At 36.7% G+C, this 20,469-nt stretch overlaps 1 protein-coding gene across 1 annotated transcript in view; it reads left to right on the top strand.

Moving 5' to 3' along the window:
- FANCC (FA complementation group C) overlaps window positions 1-20,469 on the top strand; it is an 84,191-nt gene that overhangs the window by 38,931 nt on the left and 24,791 nt on the right. Inside the window, exons 5-7 of the mRNA XM_042826853.1 lie at window positions 15,248-15,367; window positions 16,139-16,203; window positions 18,403-18,567. Of these exons, the coding sequence (XP_042682787.1) occupies window positions 15,248-15,367; window positions 16,139-16,203; window positions 18,403-18,567 (350 nt within the window). The remainder of the gene's footprint in view (window positions 1-15,247; window positions 15,368-16,138; window positions 16,204-18,402; window positions 18,568-20,469) is intronic.

Here is a 20,469-nt window from a genome sequence, read left to right as displayed (position 1 = left end):
AAAAAAGTGGGAAATTAAAAGCCGAATTGAAACATTTGAATATTATGAGCATAGTTCATCTGTTATTATTGAAGAAATTAAAGGAGAAATAATGTTTCATAGAAAATAAGGTTTAAAGTGGTTTTATTTCAGATACATTGCTTGAAACTTTACTGTTGTTTCTCCCTTCTAATTTAGTAATATTCAGACCAAGACAAATAAATAGTTACTTTAGGCTACTTCTTATGTTTGTAATACTATTACTGTAGTATTTAACTGTAGGTAAAATGCAAGATAATTAGAAACTAATGCCAGTTTAAGAGAGCTGGAGACAAGTGGGGATCTGTGTTCTTTTTCATAGTGGTTGTGGAAAGAATAAGGTCTGTTTTCCAAGGGGCATGCTTCCAAGGTAGAGATGGAAAATGTGAAGTCTCCAGGAGGCCAGAGTAGTTCAAAGTTACTTAATCACTTTCTGAGACTCACTTTTGTGGTTTTAAGGATCTGACGGCTTTTTTGGCATGTTTGGAAAAGTGGAGTTGTCATTCCTCTTCTAAACTGTGCAAATAATCATCAGGAACTTTGGTACTGCAAAGATTGTAGTGTATTCCTTCAGATGAAAGACATATGATGGTAATTACAGTAGGTATCTTGTTTATACTTTTCCTACTCATTTTTTTCTGTATTTTCCCCCTGGAAAATACTTCTGGAGTCTTTGTGGCAGTTTTCCTTAGTCACTGTATGTGGAATTTAACTTTGCTTGCAATCAAAAGTTTATACCAAAAGGGATCTAAGACTTTTCCTCAGGATGTTGTCTGGAGTGGGTGGAGATGAATGGGCTTTTTACACAATCCTTGAGTTTTTTCATTCAGCCCTGCTTCTGGTACATCCTTCTTCCCTCCTTTGTTCGGCAGTGGCATACTGTTCAGTATAACTCTTCGTACTTACAGCCAGTAGACAATCTGTTCTTTTTGTAGGGGCATCTATGCAGCCAACTCCTGGCTAAATTGTTGAAGTGGTACAGCCTGCCTCATAAATTTGGTTGGGAAGAATACAATAACAGCCATGTGTTGTGCTTCCAGCAACAGCATCATACTGCTTAGTTTTGGATGATAGAGCACCACACATCAGGAGAACGTCTGGAATACAAGTTTCAAATTTAACTACTACATAAAGCAAAGAATAAAATTTGAAGTAGAGTTTTCTGCTAAGAAAACTACAATCAACAATTGAAAAAGAATTTGAATGAAAACAATTTTGATGTTTAGGTCTTTATTTCTCTCAAATTTACTGTTAATATGAACTGTTGAGCATTCTTAAAGGAAAAGGAGTAAGTTGTAATGCATTGAAATCTAGAATCTTTGGAGATTTTCAATATATGTATTCACATGGCAAAATAATAGAGGGATTTGTAATAATTTATGGCTCTTTAGATTTGTATCTAATCCAAAAATCACATGGTATCTAGCCACATAGTGCTTTAAAGATGTAAAGCTTATTGTAAAAATGTAAGGTGAAGAGGTGATGTGACATTCTGTATCTTCAGATAAGAAAGTTAAAGTGACTGTTTTGGTGGTCGATCTGCCTTTACTATGACAGCGGTTGTAAGGCAAAATATTTTAACAAACCTGAAGTACAAATAGTTAAAGTATTCAGTTTTTGAATACTTGTGCATATCAAAATAACTTGCTATTCATCTTCAATGGTTTTCTTGTTGGATAAATTGCTGCAACACATGCAATAGATTATAAGAAGACTTCCAGTACAATAATTACAACACAAAGCAGGCTTTACTGGCAGATACTAGAACACAGAACTCTTTAATCATAGTACTTCCCATAGCATGGGTGGTCACAGTCTGCAGACGATTCAGATAATCCATTCTCTATGCAACAGCAGTTGTAAAAAAAAAAAAAAAAAAAAAAAAAAAAAATTAAGTAAACAGCGTTCCACAGATGTTCAACATCTTCAGTTTTGAGAAAGTATAGCTTCTCTTTGCTACTCCCCTGTACTGCTTGTTTCTGACAGCCATAATCGTATGGGCCATGCTTTCTACCAAGTAAATTCTTCTAGAAGCAAATCAGTAGGATATAATACGTATACACTCTTCAGAAAGTTTTCTTTCTTTAAAATATATGCTATTTTAAAACTGTGCTTTTTTTTGTTTTCTGACCATAAGAATTCACTTTTGACCTAAAACATAGTATGATCAATTTTTTAAAAAAAACCTTTTATATTCCCTGTTTCCCTTTCCTGGGAAGCTGTTGCAGAGAGTCCAGAGGAGAGCCACAAAGATGATCAGGGGACTGGAGCATCTCCCCAACAAAGACAGGCTGAGGGAGCTGGGCTTGTTCAGCCTGGAGAGGAGAAGGCTGCGGGGTGACCTCATTGCAGCATTTCAGTACCTGAAGGGATCCTACAAACAGGAGGGAATCAACCCTTTGGAAGGGAAGATAACAGCAGGACAAGGGGAAATGGTTTTAAGTTGAGTGAGGGAAGATTTAGGTTGGATGTCAGGGGGAAATTCTTTACAGGGAGAGCGGTGAGGTGCTGGAACAGGCTGCTCAAAGAGGTTGTGGGTGCTCAGTTCCTGGAAGTGTTCAAGGCCAGAGTGGATGGGTCCCTGGGCAGCCTGGTCTAGCATTAAATGGGGAAGTTGGTCTCCCTGCCTGTGGCAAGGGAGGATTGGAGATTCAAGAACTCAAATATGTAAATGAGTGTGAAAGAAATATCTTAATTCTTGCCCTGGATAACACCTAGTTTAAAGTTAGCTTTCCTTTGAATCAAGCAGAGAACGGAAGATTGTTAAATGAAAATATATACACACTTTAAAATCTGACATTATTGACGATAGCCCAAAGACTATAGCCCAATTAAAAATGCCCAATTTAAAATAGCCCAATTCCTAATGTGATATAGGACATTTCAGCTTTTAAATTATGGTAAAAATTCATTTTGAAAGCCAAGTCTGCTTGCTTTGCAGCATGCCCTGAGGGAATAATGAGTGATAATGGCACTTTTTTTTTTGTCATTTCTGCTATTTGTTTGTGTCCTACAGATTAACTTGGAAAGGGGAACAGGCTTCTCCGAGCTGCTGACGTTCTTATTCCTGTCTCCTCATATGTATGTTATGTGTACACGCAACATATGTTGGCCAGAGATGGGGCAGTTTTGGAATCATTGTTCGATGTGTTTGTTCAGCTGCACCAGCTGTGTCAGTATGTGTAATTATTTACGCTGGATACACACCTAGTGAAATCTGCTCTTCTCAGGAATACTATGCAGAGGTTCTGATTTGCTCTAGGATCACTGAAATGTGAAGTTAGTTTTCGTTGATAACTAAATCATGTTTTAGTTGCAAAGTTATAATGATAAATTAAAGCCTTTATTTACTGGAAGCTTTTTAATGTCTTTCGTAAGTTGTTGCCTATTTCAGTAACGTGTTCTAGTAATGCGTGTATTTGTCATTAAACAGGTGAGAAATGTAAGATTAGCATGTGATCTGTTCCATGTCTGCTCTATGCAAATAAGATCTTCTTCTTTATTACTACCATGTTTTTCTTTTAAAGAAATTTAATGCTTATGAAATAAAGACCATAGGCTATTCTATCCATGTTTGAAACAGAAGGAAAGATACGAGACTGGACAAGTAGAATAAATACAATGGAGGGTGAATAGAAGACATCAGCCAATAAACAAACAGACGGAAAAGAAGCAAGAAAATTAAAATGTTCCATGGATAAAACACAGAAGGCATCCAAACTAATGCTTTTGAATGAGAATCTAGAAGAAAACTGCAATCAAGTAACTGAGAAATACAATACAGATTCGTCTTTAAAACTTTATAACGACAGAAAAAGGTCTCATTAACAGACAACATCTAAGTGTGATGATTATGCAGTATATTCAGGAATTGACTAATTATCTTGTATGCTCCATGGTCCTGCTCTGAGTGTCTGCATTGCGGTACACAGGACGTTATAACCTGGTTCCACAAAATTTTCTGGCCTCAGATCATGAATTCTCCTAATGCCTTTTGTCACTTTGGCTTTGATGCTTATTGTCCCAAAGTTTTACTGAGGTTACTGACACAATTTTTTTTTTTAAAAAATTTTTTTTCTGTTGTTCTTTCAATTTTTGGAAATTCACTTGAAGGAGTTCTAGGTGATTTCTGAACAATTCAAGATTATGCATTTAAGTTGTTAGTTAGCCTTCTCATTAACTATTTTGTGAATCAACTTTCGAAGTTGATTTGGACATTCTCTATCCACCCATGGACAATTGCTTGGAAGGATGTAAAAGTATTTGCAATACTTGGTTTTATTACCACTTTCTTCTGATTAAGTATAGAATGTTAACATGTATTGTATTGGGGGGAAAACAGACCCCTATCCTTTTTTTTCAAATAGGTAATTCTTTTAACAATGCCAAGATAACAAATAATTTCTTAGTTTCTAGGCCAAAGTAAACATAAGCTAAGTATCTCAAAACAAGAAATGAAGGATTCTGGTTTCTCTCTAAGGCTGCTTGAGCTTTAACAGAAAGTGTTGCAATTTGCTAGCCAGCCAGCCAGCTTTCTTAAAGCACTTCAGTAGCACCAGATGGCTTTAGAAAAGAATAATGATTTGTTACTGAAAAAGAAGCATCTGAAGAAATTCTGTTGGCTGTAGAGACTTTTTCTCAGCCTACTGTAATTAGTGACTGTTATTGTATCATCACTCTATGTGTATTTTGTATGTTTTTGCGAAAAGTTCAAGAACATTTTTCTCTCCTTAACACTGAGCAATTTGACACTTCTTTAAGTCCAAAAACAAACTGTGTAAAAACAATTTCTCTGAAACATCATCCTGAGTTAGTTGCAACACAGACCAATTTCAAGCATAAATATTTATTGATGATTTACTGATAAATTATATGTTTCTAGGAATTACTGAAGTCATAGATTTAAACTAAAAAGTAAAACAATGTTATGATGCATTCGATCTTCCTAAACATAAATATCTTTTTTTTCGTTCATGGATTTGAAGAATTATTGTGTGCGAAACTTGCTTTTTGGCTTTTGAAATTTGTGGAGGGAAGAGGGAAATTGATTCTAAATCTCTGGCTACTTAAGCCAGAGGGCTGAAAAAAGAGATTTATGGTTGACTCTGGTAAAAGTATTGAATTTCCTTTTGTAAGCTAGTGTAAATGCGTGTTTTATTTCAGCAGCAATGTTCTCTCTAATACAGAGGGTAATAGCGCCTTTTAGGTAGGTGTTTTTTAAAGTGAGGAGTAAGAAAGGAGGAGATTGGAAACTGCTTTTTCTGTTTAAGACCAAGCATAGCTTCAAAGTTTGTCCACAGTTTCTAAGTTTTTTTTTTTATGATTTCCAAGGGTTTTGTTAGTGATTTGCAGATGGAACTTAGGCTTTGGAACTCATCCATTACAAAGCTGTGTGGTCTTAGCCACAGTAGTAGTGCAACATGTTTTTTTCCTGTGTTAGCCTCGCAGAAGTTAACCGAGCTTAAATTGGTAAGAGAACAACAGTGCAGCTTCCCTCCCCCTTTCCCATAATTATATTTACTGCATACCACTTGGAAATTAGGATCAGGTTCATTTTGAATTGCATGAAAGAATGTAACACTTTTCTTCCATTTTAAGAATCAGAAGGAAAAATGTAAGCATCATCTTTTTAATGAGCTATATGTATCAACAAGATGAATGGAATTCATAGCATGCATTAATTTCTAAAGAAGTATATCAGTCTGAGTGATTTTTATTTATTTATTTATTTTTGCCTGTAAGCTTTACTTGTAGGTTTTCATTTTTTTAAAAAGCAAATTGTAATTACAACTGTAGAAAGCAAGTTAAATAAATTGGTCACTGTTGTATCAGGTATGGTGTGGAGAACTTGGAGTCCATGCTTTCCTGTCCAAACTAATGCAAACTATTCAAACTAATGTAAATCTGGCAGCATTAATTTGTGAAAGAATATATATATATTTTAAACTCTAAGTAATATTAAGTCTAGTCATTCATCTGTAGATTTTCTGTAACTTGATCAGATTCTTGAATGCCAAAACCTTTGTCTCTGTGGGAGTGTTTAGTAATTTGTTTACCATCAGCTAATCTTTCATGGTTATCAATGGAGATTTAGATATGGGCAGATTTCAGACTGTCACTTCATGCAGTAAGAAAAATGAGAAGTGTCAACAAAACCTAGGCATGTGCTTATGGCCAACAATTTTATTTAATGTTCTGGTATAGACATTTAGCTAATAAAACCATCCCATAAATGCAAAGGATGTGTATCTACAAACTAGGCTGAAACAAACAAAAAAAAACTTCCTAACAGTAAATGTCAGAAAGAAACTTGGGAAGAAGACTCCACTCCATCCTACATTTAGGCACTTTGGCCCTGATTCAGGAAATTAGGGAGGAATATTTTAAGCTTAAAGTTATGTTGAAACTTAAGTAATTTGTTTGTGCAAACCTTACTGTAGTTACTCGTGTATTTTCCTTTTGTTATAGAGAGAATTGTGTTGATTGGCTGATCACTGAAATGTGTGTGTGTGTGGTATGGCATTTTGTCTATTTGAAATATGCTTGAATCTTAAGGGAGAAATTGGAGATTTTAATATAGTTATCATTGGTAAGTAGTTAAAGAATTGATTGTTGGTTTTTTTTTACTGTTTTATGAAATACACTCACATTTTTGTTATAATTAAGTTGTTAACAAATGTGTGTCATATAATTTTCCCTAAACATTAAAGTTTATATAAATTCATTAGAAAAGAATTTTGCTTAAAGTAAAATACTGCTCTGAAGCCTATACATATTAAGTATGTATAATGTTGTACACATTTTCTCTTTGATTTTGATTTGTGGAAAACTTATTTTCTGTCTTTTTCCTGGAATTTAGGAACAAGTGAGCAACAGGTCCTATAAGCAAAATTAAAAGTAAAAGACTTTGTTAAGATTGGATAAGTACTTGGAAGTAATATGAATTGCATTACATTAGCATCCTGCTGACAAAATCGGTTTCATAAGTAGTTGGTGTTTAATCAGTCTGCGTGAGCAGGCTTCCTTGTCATTTATACGCTTGGCCACTGTGAATGAGCTTAGCTTTAAACATGTCAGAGCAATGTGTTTACCTTGCTTCCCAAGAACTGTGGTCTTTCCAAACAATTTGGAAATTAATTTTTGAAGTGAGGATGCTGACTCTTTAAGGAAAGAAATAAAATGTGTCATACAGCTTTTTATATTTTTTATATTTTTGTATGAAAGATGATCTAATTCATTGCTAATGTTGTAGCTTATTACATAGTTTTGAGGTATTTTTAGAGCCAGTTTGGAAGTAGAATGAGATTTCTTGTATTCTAGCCCTGTATTTAAAGCAGTGGACCATCTGACAGTATAGAAGCACTTGAGAGCAAAACTGATGTACAGACTCTTTAAATAATTGCCATGCAAGAAATATTCATTTCAAAATCTGATAAAATGCAAAGAGGAATTATTTCTAATACTTCCCCTGAGTAAATTTTATTTCATTTTTTATTATACCCATTTTTTTTCTTAGCAAAGTAGAGAAAATTTAGTTCCTTTCAAACTGGGTGGAAAGATTGGAAATAAACTTGTTACTGGTATAGATTTGAGAAATTTACGCTTGGGCATCCATTGTGTGTGTATTCCAACAAATTCATATAGATCATAGTTTTCAGTAAAGTATTACTAGTGATCTCTTTGCAAAAAACAATGGCAGTTTACTTTGAAAGATAGTATAGTAAGAAGAAACATTCTTCTGAAAAAGTGACAGCTCCTTCTGTTCCATTCTGATTTACCTGTTGCTTTGATGGAGTCATCTAAGTTAGCAAAAGTAACACAACAGTGTCACTGGGAAACCCTAATTACTATCAGGTTTGATAGGCTCATCCCAGTGACACCATCAATCTTTTCTGTCTAAAAAAACCTGTTCCTATTGATTTCACAGATGCTGAGAATCATAGATACTTTAGAGAGAGGGTGTTGAGAGGTTTCCAGAAAGAAATCATTTTGTTTGGTTCCCTGGAATGTCTTTGAAACTGTGTCATAAATTCCGGGATAGTTGTTACACAAATACAGATACTAGTATAGAACTTGTCATGTAGTCCTGTAATTAAAAACAACAACATCAAAGCATGAGTAACCTGTATTGATATCTTGATCATCTTTATAATGTTGAGAGCTGCAGATCAATTGAAGGTTAACCAGGGGATCAGGCCCAGTCAGCATGAGTTCATGAATGGTAGATCCTGTCTGACAAACTTAATATCATTCTATGGCAAGGAGGCCCACTGAGTTGATGAAGGCAAGGCTGTTGGTGTGGTCTGCCTGACCTCAGTAAAGCCTTTGACACTGTCCCCCACAGCATCCTCATGGAAAAGCTGGCTGCCCATGGTTTGGATGGGCATACCCTCTGCAGAGTGAAACTCTAGTTGAATGGCCATGCCCAAAGAGTTGTGGTCGGTAGAGTTAAATCCAGTAAATTGGTGGCCAATCATCAGTCGTGTCCCCCAGGGCTCAGTACTGGGGCCACTCCTATTTAACATCTTTATTAATGATCTTAATGAGGGGATTCAGTCTGCTTTCAGTAAATTTGCAGATGACACCGAGTTGGGAGGGAATGTTGATCTACCAGAGGGGAGAAAGACACTACAGAGATATCTGGATAGACTGGATCCAAGGGACCAAGGTAAACTATATGAGTTTCAGTAGGGCCAAGTGTCAGGTCTTGCATTTTGGTCACAACCCTAGGCAATCCTACAGGCTTGGGGGGAGGAGTGGTTGGAAAGCTGCCTGACAGAAAGGGACCTTGGTGTACTGATGGACAGTCAGCTGAATATTAGCCAGCAGTTTGCGCAGGAGGCCAAAAAGGCCAGTGGCATCCTAGGATGTATCTGGAATGGTGGGGTGATCAGGAGAAGTAATCCTGCCCCTGTCTTCAGCACTGGTGAGGCCCCACCTCAAGTACTGCATTAAGTTTTGGTCACCTCAATACAGAAAGGAAATTGAGGTGCTGGAGCAGGTCTGAAGAAGGGCAGTAAGGCTGGTGAAGGGCTTGGAGAATGCACCCTACAAGGAGTGACTAAAGGAACTGGGGCTGTTTAGTTTGGGGAGAGACCTTATTGCTCTCTTCCAATACCTGAAAGCTGATTGCATTGAAAGTAGGGGTTGGTCTTTTCTCACTGGTGACAGGTGACAGGATGAGGGGAAATGACCTAACGTTTCACCAGGGGGGATTTAGGTTGGATACAGAAAGGGTTTTTAAGCACTGGAACAGGCTCCCCAGGGAGGTGGCTGAATCACCATCCCTGAATGTGTTTAAAAACTGTTTGGATGTGGTGCTTGGGGACATGATTTAGTGGTGAATTGTTGGAGCTAGGGTAGTATGATTAGGTTGTGGTTGAACTTGATGATCTTGAAGGTCTTTTCCAACCAGGCAGTTCTATGATCTTGATAGGTCTTTTCTAACTGAGCGATTCTATCATTCTATGAGAAGCAGCCAGCTTCTCCACAAGGATGTTTAGTATGATTAGGTTGTGGTTGAACTTGATGATCTTGAAGGTCTTTTCCAACCAGGCAGTTCTATGATCTTGATAGGTCTTTTCTAACTGAGCAATTCTATCATTCTATGAGAAGCAGCCAGCTTCTCCACAAGGATGTTTTGAGGCAGTGTCAAAGGCCAGGTGGACCACATTGACTGCCTTACCTTCATCCACTAAGTGGATCACATTGTCATAGAATGATATCAAGTTTGTCAAGCACAATTTACTATTCCACATAGCCATGCTGACTGGGCTAGGCCCGATCCCTGGTTGACTTTAATTGCTCCATGATGACTCCTGAAATTATCCGTTCCATAACCTTCCTTGGCACTGAGATGAGATTGATAGGAGTGCAGCTACCAGGACCATCCTTCTGGCTCTTTTTGAAAATGGGTGCCGCATTTGCCAGTCTCCAGTCCACTGGGACATCCCCAGTTAGACAGGACTGTCTAAGGATGACGGAGAGTGGCTTGGCAGCCACATCCGTCAACTCCCTCAACACCCTAAGGTGCAATCCATCTGGCCCCATGGACTTGTGAGTGTCCAGCTTTTGGAGCAGGTTAAAAACCATCTCATCGTGGATTATGCAGGGCCTATTCTGTTCCCTATCCCTATGTACCAGTAGAAGAGGCTGTGTGCCTAGGGAACAACCAGTCTTTCTATTAAAGACTGAGGCAAAGAAGGCATTGAGTAGCTCAGCCTTATCCTGATCCTTGATCACCATGTTGCTCTCTGCATCCAGCAAGGGATGGAGATTCTCCCTAGCCCCCTTTTCCTCCTCTTACTGTTGATGTATTTATAGAAATATTGTTTTCCTTAGTGGCCAAGTTCAGTTCTAGCTGGGCTTTACCTTTTCTAATTTTCTACCTGCACAGCTTCACTGTGTATTTGTAATCCTCATAAACAGCTTGACCCCTTTTCCAAAGACCATAAACTTCCCTTTTGTTCCGGAGTTCCAGCCAAAGGTCTCTGTTCAGCCATTCTGGTCTCCTTCTCCACCAGCTCATCTTCCATGGCTTGGGGATGGTCAGCTCCTGCACCTTAAAAATAACTTCCTTAAAGTATTCCCAGCCTTCCTGGGCCCCTATGCCTTCCAGAACTACCTCCCAAAGGACTCTCTCAACCATGGTCTGAAAGTCCAAGACCAAAGTCTGCCTTCCAGAAGTTGGTGGTAGTTCTGCTTACTCCCCTCTGTGGTTCAACAAGGATAAAAAAATCTCATTTTGTGATCACTTTGCTCCAAATGGCCTCCAACCTTTACATCCCCTGCAAGACCTTCTTTGTTAATAAGCAGCAGGTCCAGGATTTTCCTTTCCCTTGTTGGCTCCTTCACTGGCTGTGTCAGGAAGTTATCTCCCATACACTCTAGGAACCTTTGGGTCTCTTCCCTTTCTGCTGTATTATAATTCCAGCAGATGTCTGGGAAGTTCAAGAAGCCCACGAGATCAAGTGGTAGAGACCTTGAGGCCTTACCCAACTGTAGTATCTTATCTACCTCCGTCCAGTTTGGATGGCATGTAGCAGACTCCCACAATAATGTCATTCTTGTTGGCCTTCACTTTTATTCTGACCCATAAGCTCTCTACCCTCATCATCATTATTAATTTCCATACATTCACATTCTTTCTTAACATACCACCACCTTTCCTGACTCATCTACCTCTTTTGAAAAGTTGGTAGCCATCCATCACAGTGCTCAACTGTGTGAGTCATCCCACCATGTTTCCATGATGGCGACTATATCGTAGCTTTCCAACCACACAGTGGCCTCTGCCTCTCCTGTTTGTTACCCATGCTGTGTGCATTAGTGTAAATGCACCAGAGTTGGGCCACCTTCTGAGTAGGAGAAGTCCTAATACCTTCTTGACCATACTCAGGTGTTTCTGTAGTCTTTGTACAAAAAGATGAGTCCTTCTCTTCCTTCACCAAGACACAAGACTGTGGGATATTACTAGCACATCCCCCTCCCACACTCATTGGCACGTTACATATAGGCTCCTTTCTAGTAACCCCAGTTTCACCACCATCCCCACCCCTCATTGGTTGAGTTTAAAGCTCAATCAATGAACCTTTCCAATTCCCACTGTAAAACCCTTTTCCACTGGTGGGATAAGCTATTTCTATTGAATGCCAGCAGACCTGGTCTCATGTACATCGAGCTGAGATCTAAAAATCCAAACCCCTGCCAGGCACACCAGGCTAAGAGCCAAGTATTAATCCCATCATGTTCAGTGTCTCCTCATTCCCTATAACTGGAGGGATAGAGAACACAACTCGTGCTTCCAAATCCTTGACCAGTCTCCCCAAGGCTCTGAAATCCTTCTTCATAGTCCCTAGGGAAGTTCTTCCTATTTCATCACTGCCTACCTGAAACAGCAATAGGGAATAAACAGGAATAGGGAATAATCCGAGGACTGTATTAGGGAAGGAAATTTCTTCCTTACCTCTTTGAACCTGGGCTCCCAGGAAGCAGCAGACCTCCCTGTGTAGTAGAAAAGTCAGAGAACTTTAATTCCAAGGCTGTGGGGATTGTATGTATTGTATGTATTCACATTCAAGTAGAACTAAGATCATTTCCTCTTTTGTGTCCTATTGAACCAATGATGAGGGAAATCGAGCTAGAACAGAAATAAATAATTTCTAATATCACAAGTATGCCTGACTTCTGATAATTTTCCAGAATTGTGACACCTTCTTAGTGAAACACTTTGGCCACAGATTCATCTATTTTTCTGCTTTGTGTAACATGGTGTTAGTGACTTAGAAAAGTGAGTGTAAACTGATTTACTGCCGGAAATAATGCACAATTGTGTAAATCTCAAATTGTATTCTTTGTTGAATTAGATTAGAATCTGTGACTGTGACCATGAGCATAACGCTGCATTTAATATTGACACATTCCATCATATTCTTCAGTACCTTCTTCTGGGTTTCAAATTGTTCCTTAAAGCTGATTAGTCTTAAATCACTGACCTCTGATATTAGGATTCCACGCAGTAGCAATTACATAGTTATGTTAGTTTCACAATGCTTTGTAATACAATAATGGAACCTATTATGACTTCTCAGTATTTCCAGCATTCTGTAAGAATCTTTTTAACAAAATCCTCCAAAATGTTCTAGATTTCTCTATAATATTTTCTCAAAGAGTTTATTTTGGTAGTGAAAGGAGAAGCTTACGTGTAAGAAACTCCTCAGTTTCACAGCTGTCTGGTTCTGACCCCATTCTGAAGCCCCATTCACATGATGTGAAGTAACTAATGATACTTTCTTTTAGGTCTGAGAATCACTGGAATTTAGACACTTGTCTGTGAACTTTAAGGCTTGAGATAAAGACAAGAAATATAATTGCCTTTTAGTTTAGGTATAAGCTGATTTCTGGCTGATATCAATCCCCTTCCTCTCTTTTGTACTTGTGTACGGTGTGCTATTAGAAGATGAAGTGATGGAATAACTTAAAGCATCACATTTTCAAGAAACAATCTGTCTTAAGTAAATGTAGAAGTGTTTTGTGAATGCTTTCTTTCATACCTAATGAAATATATAGGTGTAATAAGTCATTATGTATAAACAGAGTTAGGTGTACAAATAAGTTACATTTTCTGGAGAGGAGAATTTCTGGACATTTGTTGTGGTTACACAACAGCTGTTGTCAGCTGGTGGCTGAGTACCACGGTCACTCACATGCTATCCCCCCTGCCCAGGGATGGGGAGGCAATCAGGAAAAAACAAAGAAGAACTTGTGCATTGAGATAAAACTATTTACTAAGATAGGGAAAAGGAATATATATATATATATATTTCCTGCATTCATATATATATATATATATATGTAAATGTATATGAATGTATATAAGAAAAGATGCAAAAGCAATTGTTCATCACCTCCTAGCCAATGCCCAGCTAGCCTCCAAGCAGTGAACTCCCACTTCCTTCAAAATTCCTTCCACTTGATGTCATGTGGTAAAGAATATCCCTTTGCCCAGTTTGAGTCAGCTGTCCTAATTCAGTTCTCTCCCAGCTCCGTGGGTTCTTCGCTGTGAATGGCCATGTTCTGTGCAACACTGCTTAGCAGCAACTATAAGTATCAGTGTGCTATCAAAATTGTTTTCTCCTGGAACCAAAACATAGCATCGTACCAGATGCTCCGAAGAAAACAGTTCCCATCCCTGCTGAAATTAAGACATCTTTTGCACCAAAGAAAGCATTTAAACCCAAATACATAAAGATAAATGCTTTATTGTTTCCAAATTTGTTATCTTACTTGCATTTAAGTATCTCTCTGGCTTTACGCTGGTGACACAGCCTGTAAAATGAAGTATCTAAGACGTATAGTTGAATTTTTAATGTTTTTCACCTTTTAGTATTTAAGTGTCTTTTATATATCGAATACCTCTTTTCATATTGACTACAGCATCTCTTTGCCCGTTTCCTTTGCGTCCTTCTGGCTACTCGGAGGTTTGATATTTCAGAAAAAAACTAATCTACAAAATCCCATTAGGGATGTAGTGATGTGCACAGAAAAAGAGGATGCGGAAAACAAACCAAAGGCATGCAAAACAAACAAGCAACAAGCAAGAAATACTGCTTTGTAGGATCTACTTGACTGAATCCTTGATAGTGTTCTGAAAATGAAGTCTAACTTGAGTAATAGTTACAATGGAAAATAATACAATTTGTGGTTCTATATTAATAAATTAATCAAGACATGTTTGGAGGTTGTGCAACTTAATAGATTTTAGAATTTTTAATCATATTTAGAAATGTGTACTTTTTGAAAATCCCCGTTTAAATGGTTTTTTTTTTTCGTTAAGAATGCAGAAATTACTTCTGAGATACTTCTGAAACCGTGATCTCACTGCACTTTCTGACTTCTTTTCTTTGACTTCTGACTTCTTTCTTCAGAAAAGTCACTAGGTGGCGGTAGAACTACAATTTCTCCTAGCTCAGGCTATTCGGGAAAAAACATTGACACTAACAGACAACAATATTTAGACATTTAACATAAGTCTGTAAGGTTCTAAAACAATCCTATATGAAAGTACAATAAATAATATGTCCAAGTGCTTGTTGTTTTCTTTTGATGGTGATTTTTTTCATGTATCTCTGGTGTGCTTTTGCTGATTGTATCTTCTCTCATGTTAATATATCACACATGGAATACAACTTATTCTAATTACTTCTACTGAAACAAAAAATATTGCCCACCTGCTACTACTGCCAGGCTGAGACAGAAACCCAGACAGAAGGAGAACAACTTTCCTAGGCTGATGCGCACTCTCGCACAGAGCTCCAAAGGAGCAACAGAGCAGCCCAGATATTTGCTTGAGGGGAGCTCCAGAATCTGGAAGTCTTCACTAGAGGCCTGAGAGCAGATGGGAGTGTAATGGGTGTAAATGTGCTCAATTCAACAAACTTTTCAAGCAAGTGGTCATGCTAAGAGAGGAATCACCAGTCATAACAATGGAAATCTGAGAGAGAGCTTGATACGTAGTATTGTGCAGTTACTTGGACAAACTGACTGCCCTAAATCCCTGCAAGAGAAAGAAAATAAAGTAGCTTGAGCCCAGCTGAAGTGCCACTGCACCAATGCATGCACCATGGGAAACAGGCTGGAGTTGAAAACCATTGTGCAATTAGAAAGCTGTTACCTAAGCATACTGTATCCTAATACTTTTTTGCATTGTTCCTTTGTTCCTTTCTTCCAGAACTTACTGTGCCATCTCCTTTCTTCTTCTAAATGGGAAAAAAACGAGGCTGAAACCAGTACGTTCATATCAGCTCTTGGCTACACATCAGCAGATTATTATTGTCACTTGGTTGAAAATGTAAGTATTTTGTGCAGTTGAGATTTTGTTATTAATAGCACCAGTTTATAAGCACATACGAGGAGTTGTCAATGTTACAAGGAACATGAAATGAACTTTGCTTATCTTTCTTACTTCAGTTACTTTTACAGCCTTTTAAGGGAGAAAATAAAGTAAATAAAATGAATCTCTGGACAGAATTTTTTTTTTTTTTTTAGAGTATAATAGTAGAGGTTGAGTAGAGGTTGATAAAACATTTTGTTCCTGTTGTAATATGGCCAAAATGTCTGTCCTAACATTCATTTTTTTTCCATCTGAAGTTTAAATGATATATATATATATATTGTACATTAGAACATAAATTTTGAATGTTTTTTTTGACTGCATGCATTGCATTCAAAATAGTAGATGAGCTTTGAATCTTAAGAAAAGTTTCTTTTATTTTTGATATATTGAAAAATCAGGAATAGTATCTGATAATAGACTGAATCAGGTAAAACATCTAAAAATTACTGACTTTCCAAAAGTTTTGCCTCAGCTCTTTGCAAAGCTAAAATAGCTTGTTAGTATGCAAATGTGGAAGGTATAGAATGTGTTCAGAAATGTTTTGAATGGTTTAATGAGTGATCTGGACAGTTTTGATTTGGGCTTGATAACTTAAAAAATTATGATTGAGTCAAAATGAAAAGTTACTTACCTCCACAGAGTATCAGTGATGCAGACAATCACGAAACTAATGTCTGCTTATCTGGAGTATGGTTTTTTTTTCATGTAATTTTTTTTTTTTAACAGATCGTCTCTTCATTAGTAACGGAACTCAGAGGAAGTCAATTTAGTGAACTTAACATTCAGGGGAGGTAAGTGTTATCCAAATATAATTTTGATATGTTTTAATTTCAGTCACTAGTTCAACAAGGGCCTTTTTGTAGTCTTGAGCATGCAAGCAGTTAGGCATCAGCCTGAAAACTTTAATTACTCATGTAGATATTTTCAGATATGAAGAAGCTTATTAAATTATGTTCATGTAAGAATTTAAGCTTACCTGATAATCATCATGTTTACTGCTTAACTTCTTTTAGCCAAACTTGCAGTTACTGTAAGAGCAAAAAAAAAAAAAATTTCAAAGGATTTTTTTGCCTTTGTGTGTAATAGTTTCATATGGCAGAATAATGTTGCATTTGTTTTTAATGACAAAATGTGTCCACGCTCATTTAAAATTAGCTCCCTCATTTTCCTTCGATTATTAGATCTGTTGCCTAGTGCCAAATAGTACTATTGCACTACAGTATGTTACACAAACAGATGTTTTAAATGAACCCAAGCACTTAGTGTCTCCACCTTTTAACTGCTTCCATAACCCTCCTTTCTGAGGAAGAAAGTCTAGGAAAGCGTGTGGGAAGGAAGCTGTGATGTGCTCTGTCCAGATCTCCAATCTTGATTGTCAGGCAGTGCTAACAATTGTCTTGCTGCATTGTATTTTATGTTTCTACACGTCCAGGTGTAGTCAATGAGAAAAATCAGTTTCTTCTTCCACACTATTTAGGTAGAGTAGGTCAAGCCAAAATCTCTGAAAGGGAATTTACCTAACACTACTATTTTGGACATAACTGTTTCTCTCCACTGGCTTTGAAATGCAGATCATAATCTTTATGAATTCTTCAAAAATTATTACACTACATCAGTATCTTTCTGAGTACATGTAAATTCTGTTATTCCAGCTGAGAAAAAAGAAAAAAAAGGAAATGTATGGCCTTGCTGTGTATACTCTCTTGTTCTTCAGACTCAAATCTGCTGACACTGATTAAATGAGTTTTATTACCTATGTAATACCACATAGGCTGTAAAGTTACAGGAAAGAGGAAGGTGTTTGAAAGATCTTCATTGTGTCATATATTCTGTTTTTCTTCTTTGGCTATTTTCCACACTTACCTGGATGTTTCTGTAAATCTATTTTATGAAATTCATTGCACACAGTGGACTGCATTGCACAGTATTTTCCAATAACACACCTATTTTGAAGTTTATGCAGAGAAGGAAAAAACGTATTTGCAAGGTTTTCTTCCAGAATTAAAAGAGTAAAATAAGCAGCTATTTTGCTAATCCTGAATAGAGTTAGAAACAGGATTTTGTAAAGGGGACAGATGTGAAAAGTGCCCAGGGTATGTGAACTTCACATATATAGCTTGGAAAATATTGCTACAGAATAAATATCAGTCCAGTAGTTATCATTCTACAGAATCACTTCTCATAGCAAAACTTTGTCTCAAAGTATTTCAGTATGAAAAATCTTAAGCAAATTTTTTTTATTAGGTACTTAATAAAAAATTGAGTCTTTGAAAACATGTCATCTTTAATTTCTCTCACTGTGAATATCACTATGATTATCTACAAATTGTAGCATTTTTGTCACAGTTAGCTTCTATTGTTCATAAATGACGTTTTAGGCATGTGGTGAGTTGTATTGCTATCTTTTGCTATTTACAAGCATGTGGTTTTAGCAGGTCATGTGAATGGTTCATATATAAAGATTGATAGTCCTTGCTTCCTTCAAGTATTCCTTCAAGTATACATTTGTAAGACAAGTAGTTTTTCTTGAGTACTTAAAGACAGCAGGATTTGTAGTATTTGGTTTATAGTTGTACATTAAGAGAAGAGAGGTCAAGAAAGAAACAGGAGGTGTTGAAAGCATCAAGGCTGTCTCTTCCTAGAATCTAGCAAACTTACACAGGAGCTGTGAAACTGTAGTCTTCTTTACCTCTGCTTTGCTGCTTCCTGGAAGGGACAAAGAATTCTATGCTAGGAAGTCAGTGATTACTAAGCAAATAAAACTGTCTGCACTTCAGAATTGGGCTAATATTCTTCACATGGTATGCCTTGACCACTAAAATATCAAAATTTTATGAGAATTCTAGATAGTATATCATGGTAAGTCAGCAGTTTGTATGTCTTGTTTAATTTAATATTCTGCAATTAATTTAATCTTCCTTTGCCTCGTGGATATAGAAATTAAAGTTTACACTTTTCTAAAATGGGAACCGTTTTTATTTTTCCCTCAGAATTTCAGTCAGTTGTGTGAATGCTGTGTCCCTTTTCTGTCTCCCACTTATTACTTTGCCTGATTTAACTCCATTGCTGGAAACTCTTCTTGTTTACCATGGGGGAGCATCGAAAGAAATTCTCAGCTCAGAGTTCTTGGAGGCTGTGAATGATGCCTTTTTAAAGTAAGTAGTACAGTCCGTATGTTTTTTCTGCTTTTTCTTATAAAGATTATTTATTCAATTCAATGGCTTTTTTTTTGGATTTGAATGCTGAATGCACCATGTATCTCCTGCATAAAAACAAACAAACAAAAAACAACCCTCCTTTGTATTCCAGTGGAAGAACTCAGGTTATTAGCCAAAGTGGAATTTTAAATTGCTGGTGTACAAATTGTGGCATAAGAACTTTAAATATCAACTGAAACGTTGTTACATCATTTCTCTAAAATGGAGAGTAAATTAAATTTTAGGATTTTAGTAAGCTGGTGAAAGGTACTATCAATTTCCATAGAAACATTATTTACCTTTAATGTAAGTGTATCCACATTCCTAACTTAACATTTTGAGAGCCACTTTTAACTTTATTCATAAGATAGAGACTTTTTTGAGTGGTTGAGCGTTTATGAAGATTTTTGATTTTGCTTATTTTCAGCAGATTCTTTTTAATGAGACTTATGAATGCAGTTTTGAAATATAGCTTTGCTTGTTTTGCTATTAGTAATCAACTAATGTATAAGTCATCTGAGTAAAGGTGAACACCAGAAAAATTGCCTATGCTATGAAAGGAAAGATGATTTGATTTATTCAAGTTTTAGCTGAGAAGGATGGTTTTGAGTTTTGTTTTGAGTCAGTTGTAGCGCACCTGTGTCATGTTTGGTCAGCTAGGAAATTCCTCTAAATCCCTACAAATGACACTCTGTCCTTGAGTTAGATGTCCCTGGCATCTTCTGTTTGAATGGAAGTCTTGAGAAATAACTTTCGGAAGTTAGTAACACATAAGTAGTTACATATACGTTACTACATGAAGTAGTAACATATAAGTAACATAGAATGTAGGTACAAGAGTATCAAACTTGTGCAGTGCTGATTATTATAGGACTGACATTATTTTTTGAGAACTTGCAGTCTTTGTGTGTGACAAATAAAAGATTACTTAGCACTAGGAAAACACAACACAAAGCTTTAAAACAAAAAACACAAAAATTGCAAAAAAGCTTTTACGAAGTTGCAATTATGTCTTACAGATTTTTATTTTTTTTTTGGTAATAGAAAGGATCTTTTGTGAACACTTTACTTCAATTATACATGCACATGTCTTTCAAGTCAAAGTTTTAATTGCTCCCTCTGTATTCAACATTATTTTCAAGATGCTCCAATAAAGACTGTTGTATATATTGTTACTCTCCAAGGTTTCCAGCAAACATTGTTAGCGGAAAAAAGACATTTACTGCTTTGTGCATATGTTCCTGGCAGTCAGGGAAAACAAGTGGAAAACAAATGTGAAGATCTGTAATGAAAGATGGGTCCCTAAAAAGGGTAATCTACCTTTTACTTGCCCATTCCATATCTTCAGTCTGTTCCATAAACAGTTATACAGACAAGCACACTGGTTCACCATGGTAGCCACTACTGATGACAGTGAGGTAGCAGGCAGTCAGTTGTGACATACTTTCGCTATTTCATAATTTGAGTATGAATCCTTTAGCTTGTTAGAAAAGGCTTTCCTGATTAAAATAAACATTGCTTTGAGCTCCTTGTTTATCACAGTGAGCAAAAACAATTCATATAGCTTTTGACGGAATGCCTCTTACAGTGCCCCTGACAAAAGTTTCTGGTTTCCTTGATAGCAGATGTAGGCTCACTATTCACTTTTGTAGTATACTCTTGACCTACTCTAAAAGTCATGTGATCTTAATTCATCATAAGATGAATGTTCTGGGTGGCTTTTTTTGATATATATTTTTTTTCCCACTTAAGTTATTAAATTATGTGTTTCTTAACTCTGTCATGTTCTGGAAACAGTTTTATTTCTGAGTTCTGGTAAAGCCTTTTTCAAGAAGTAGGTTCACTGGATGCTAGGGAGAA

The sequence above is a fragment of the Centrocercus urophasianus genome, unplaced genomic scaffold (genome assembly GCF_019232065.1).
Source record: "Centrocercus urophasianus isolate 14NV4802_14NV808 unplaced genomic scaffold, USGS_Curo_1.0 seq_27, whole genome shotgun sequence".
Taxonomy (NCBI): domain Eukaryota; kingdom Metazoa; phylum Chordata; class Aves; order Galliformes; family Phasianidae; genus Centrocercus; species Centrocercus urophasianus.
This window is presented reverse-complemented; position numbering and strand designations above follow the sequence as displayed.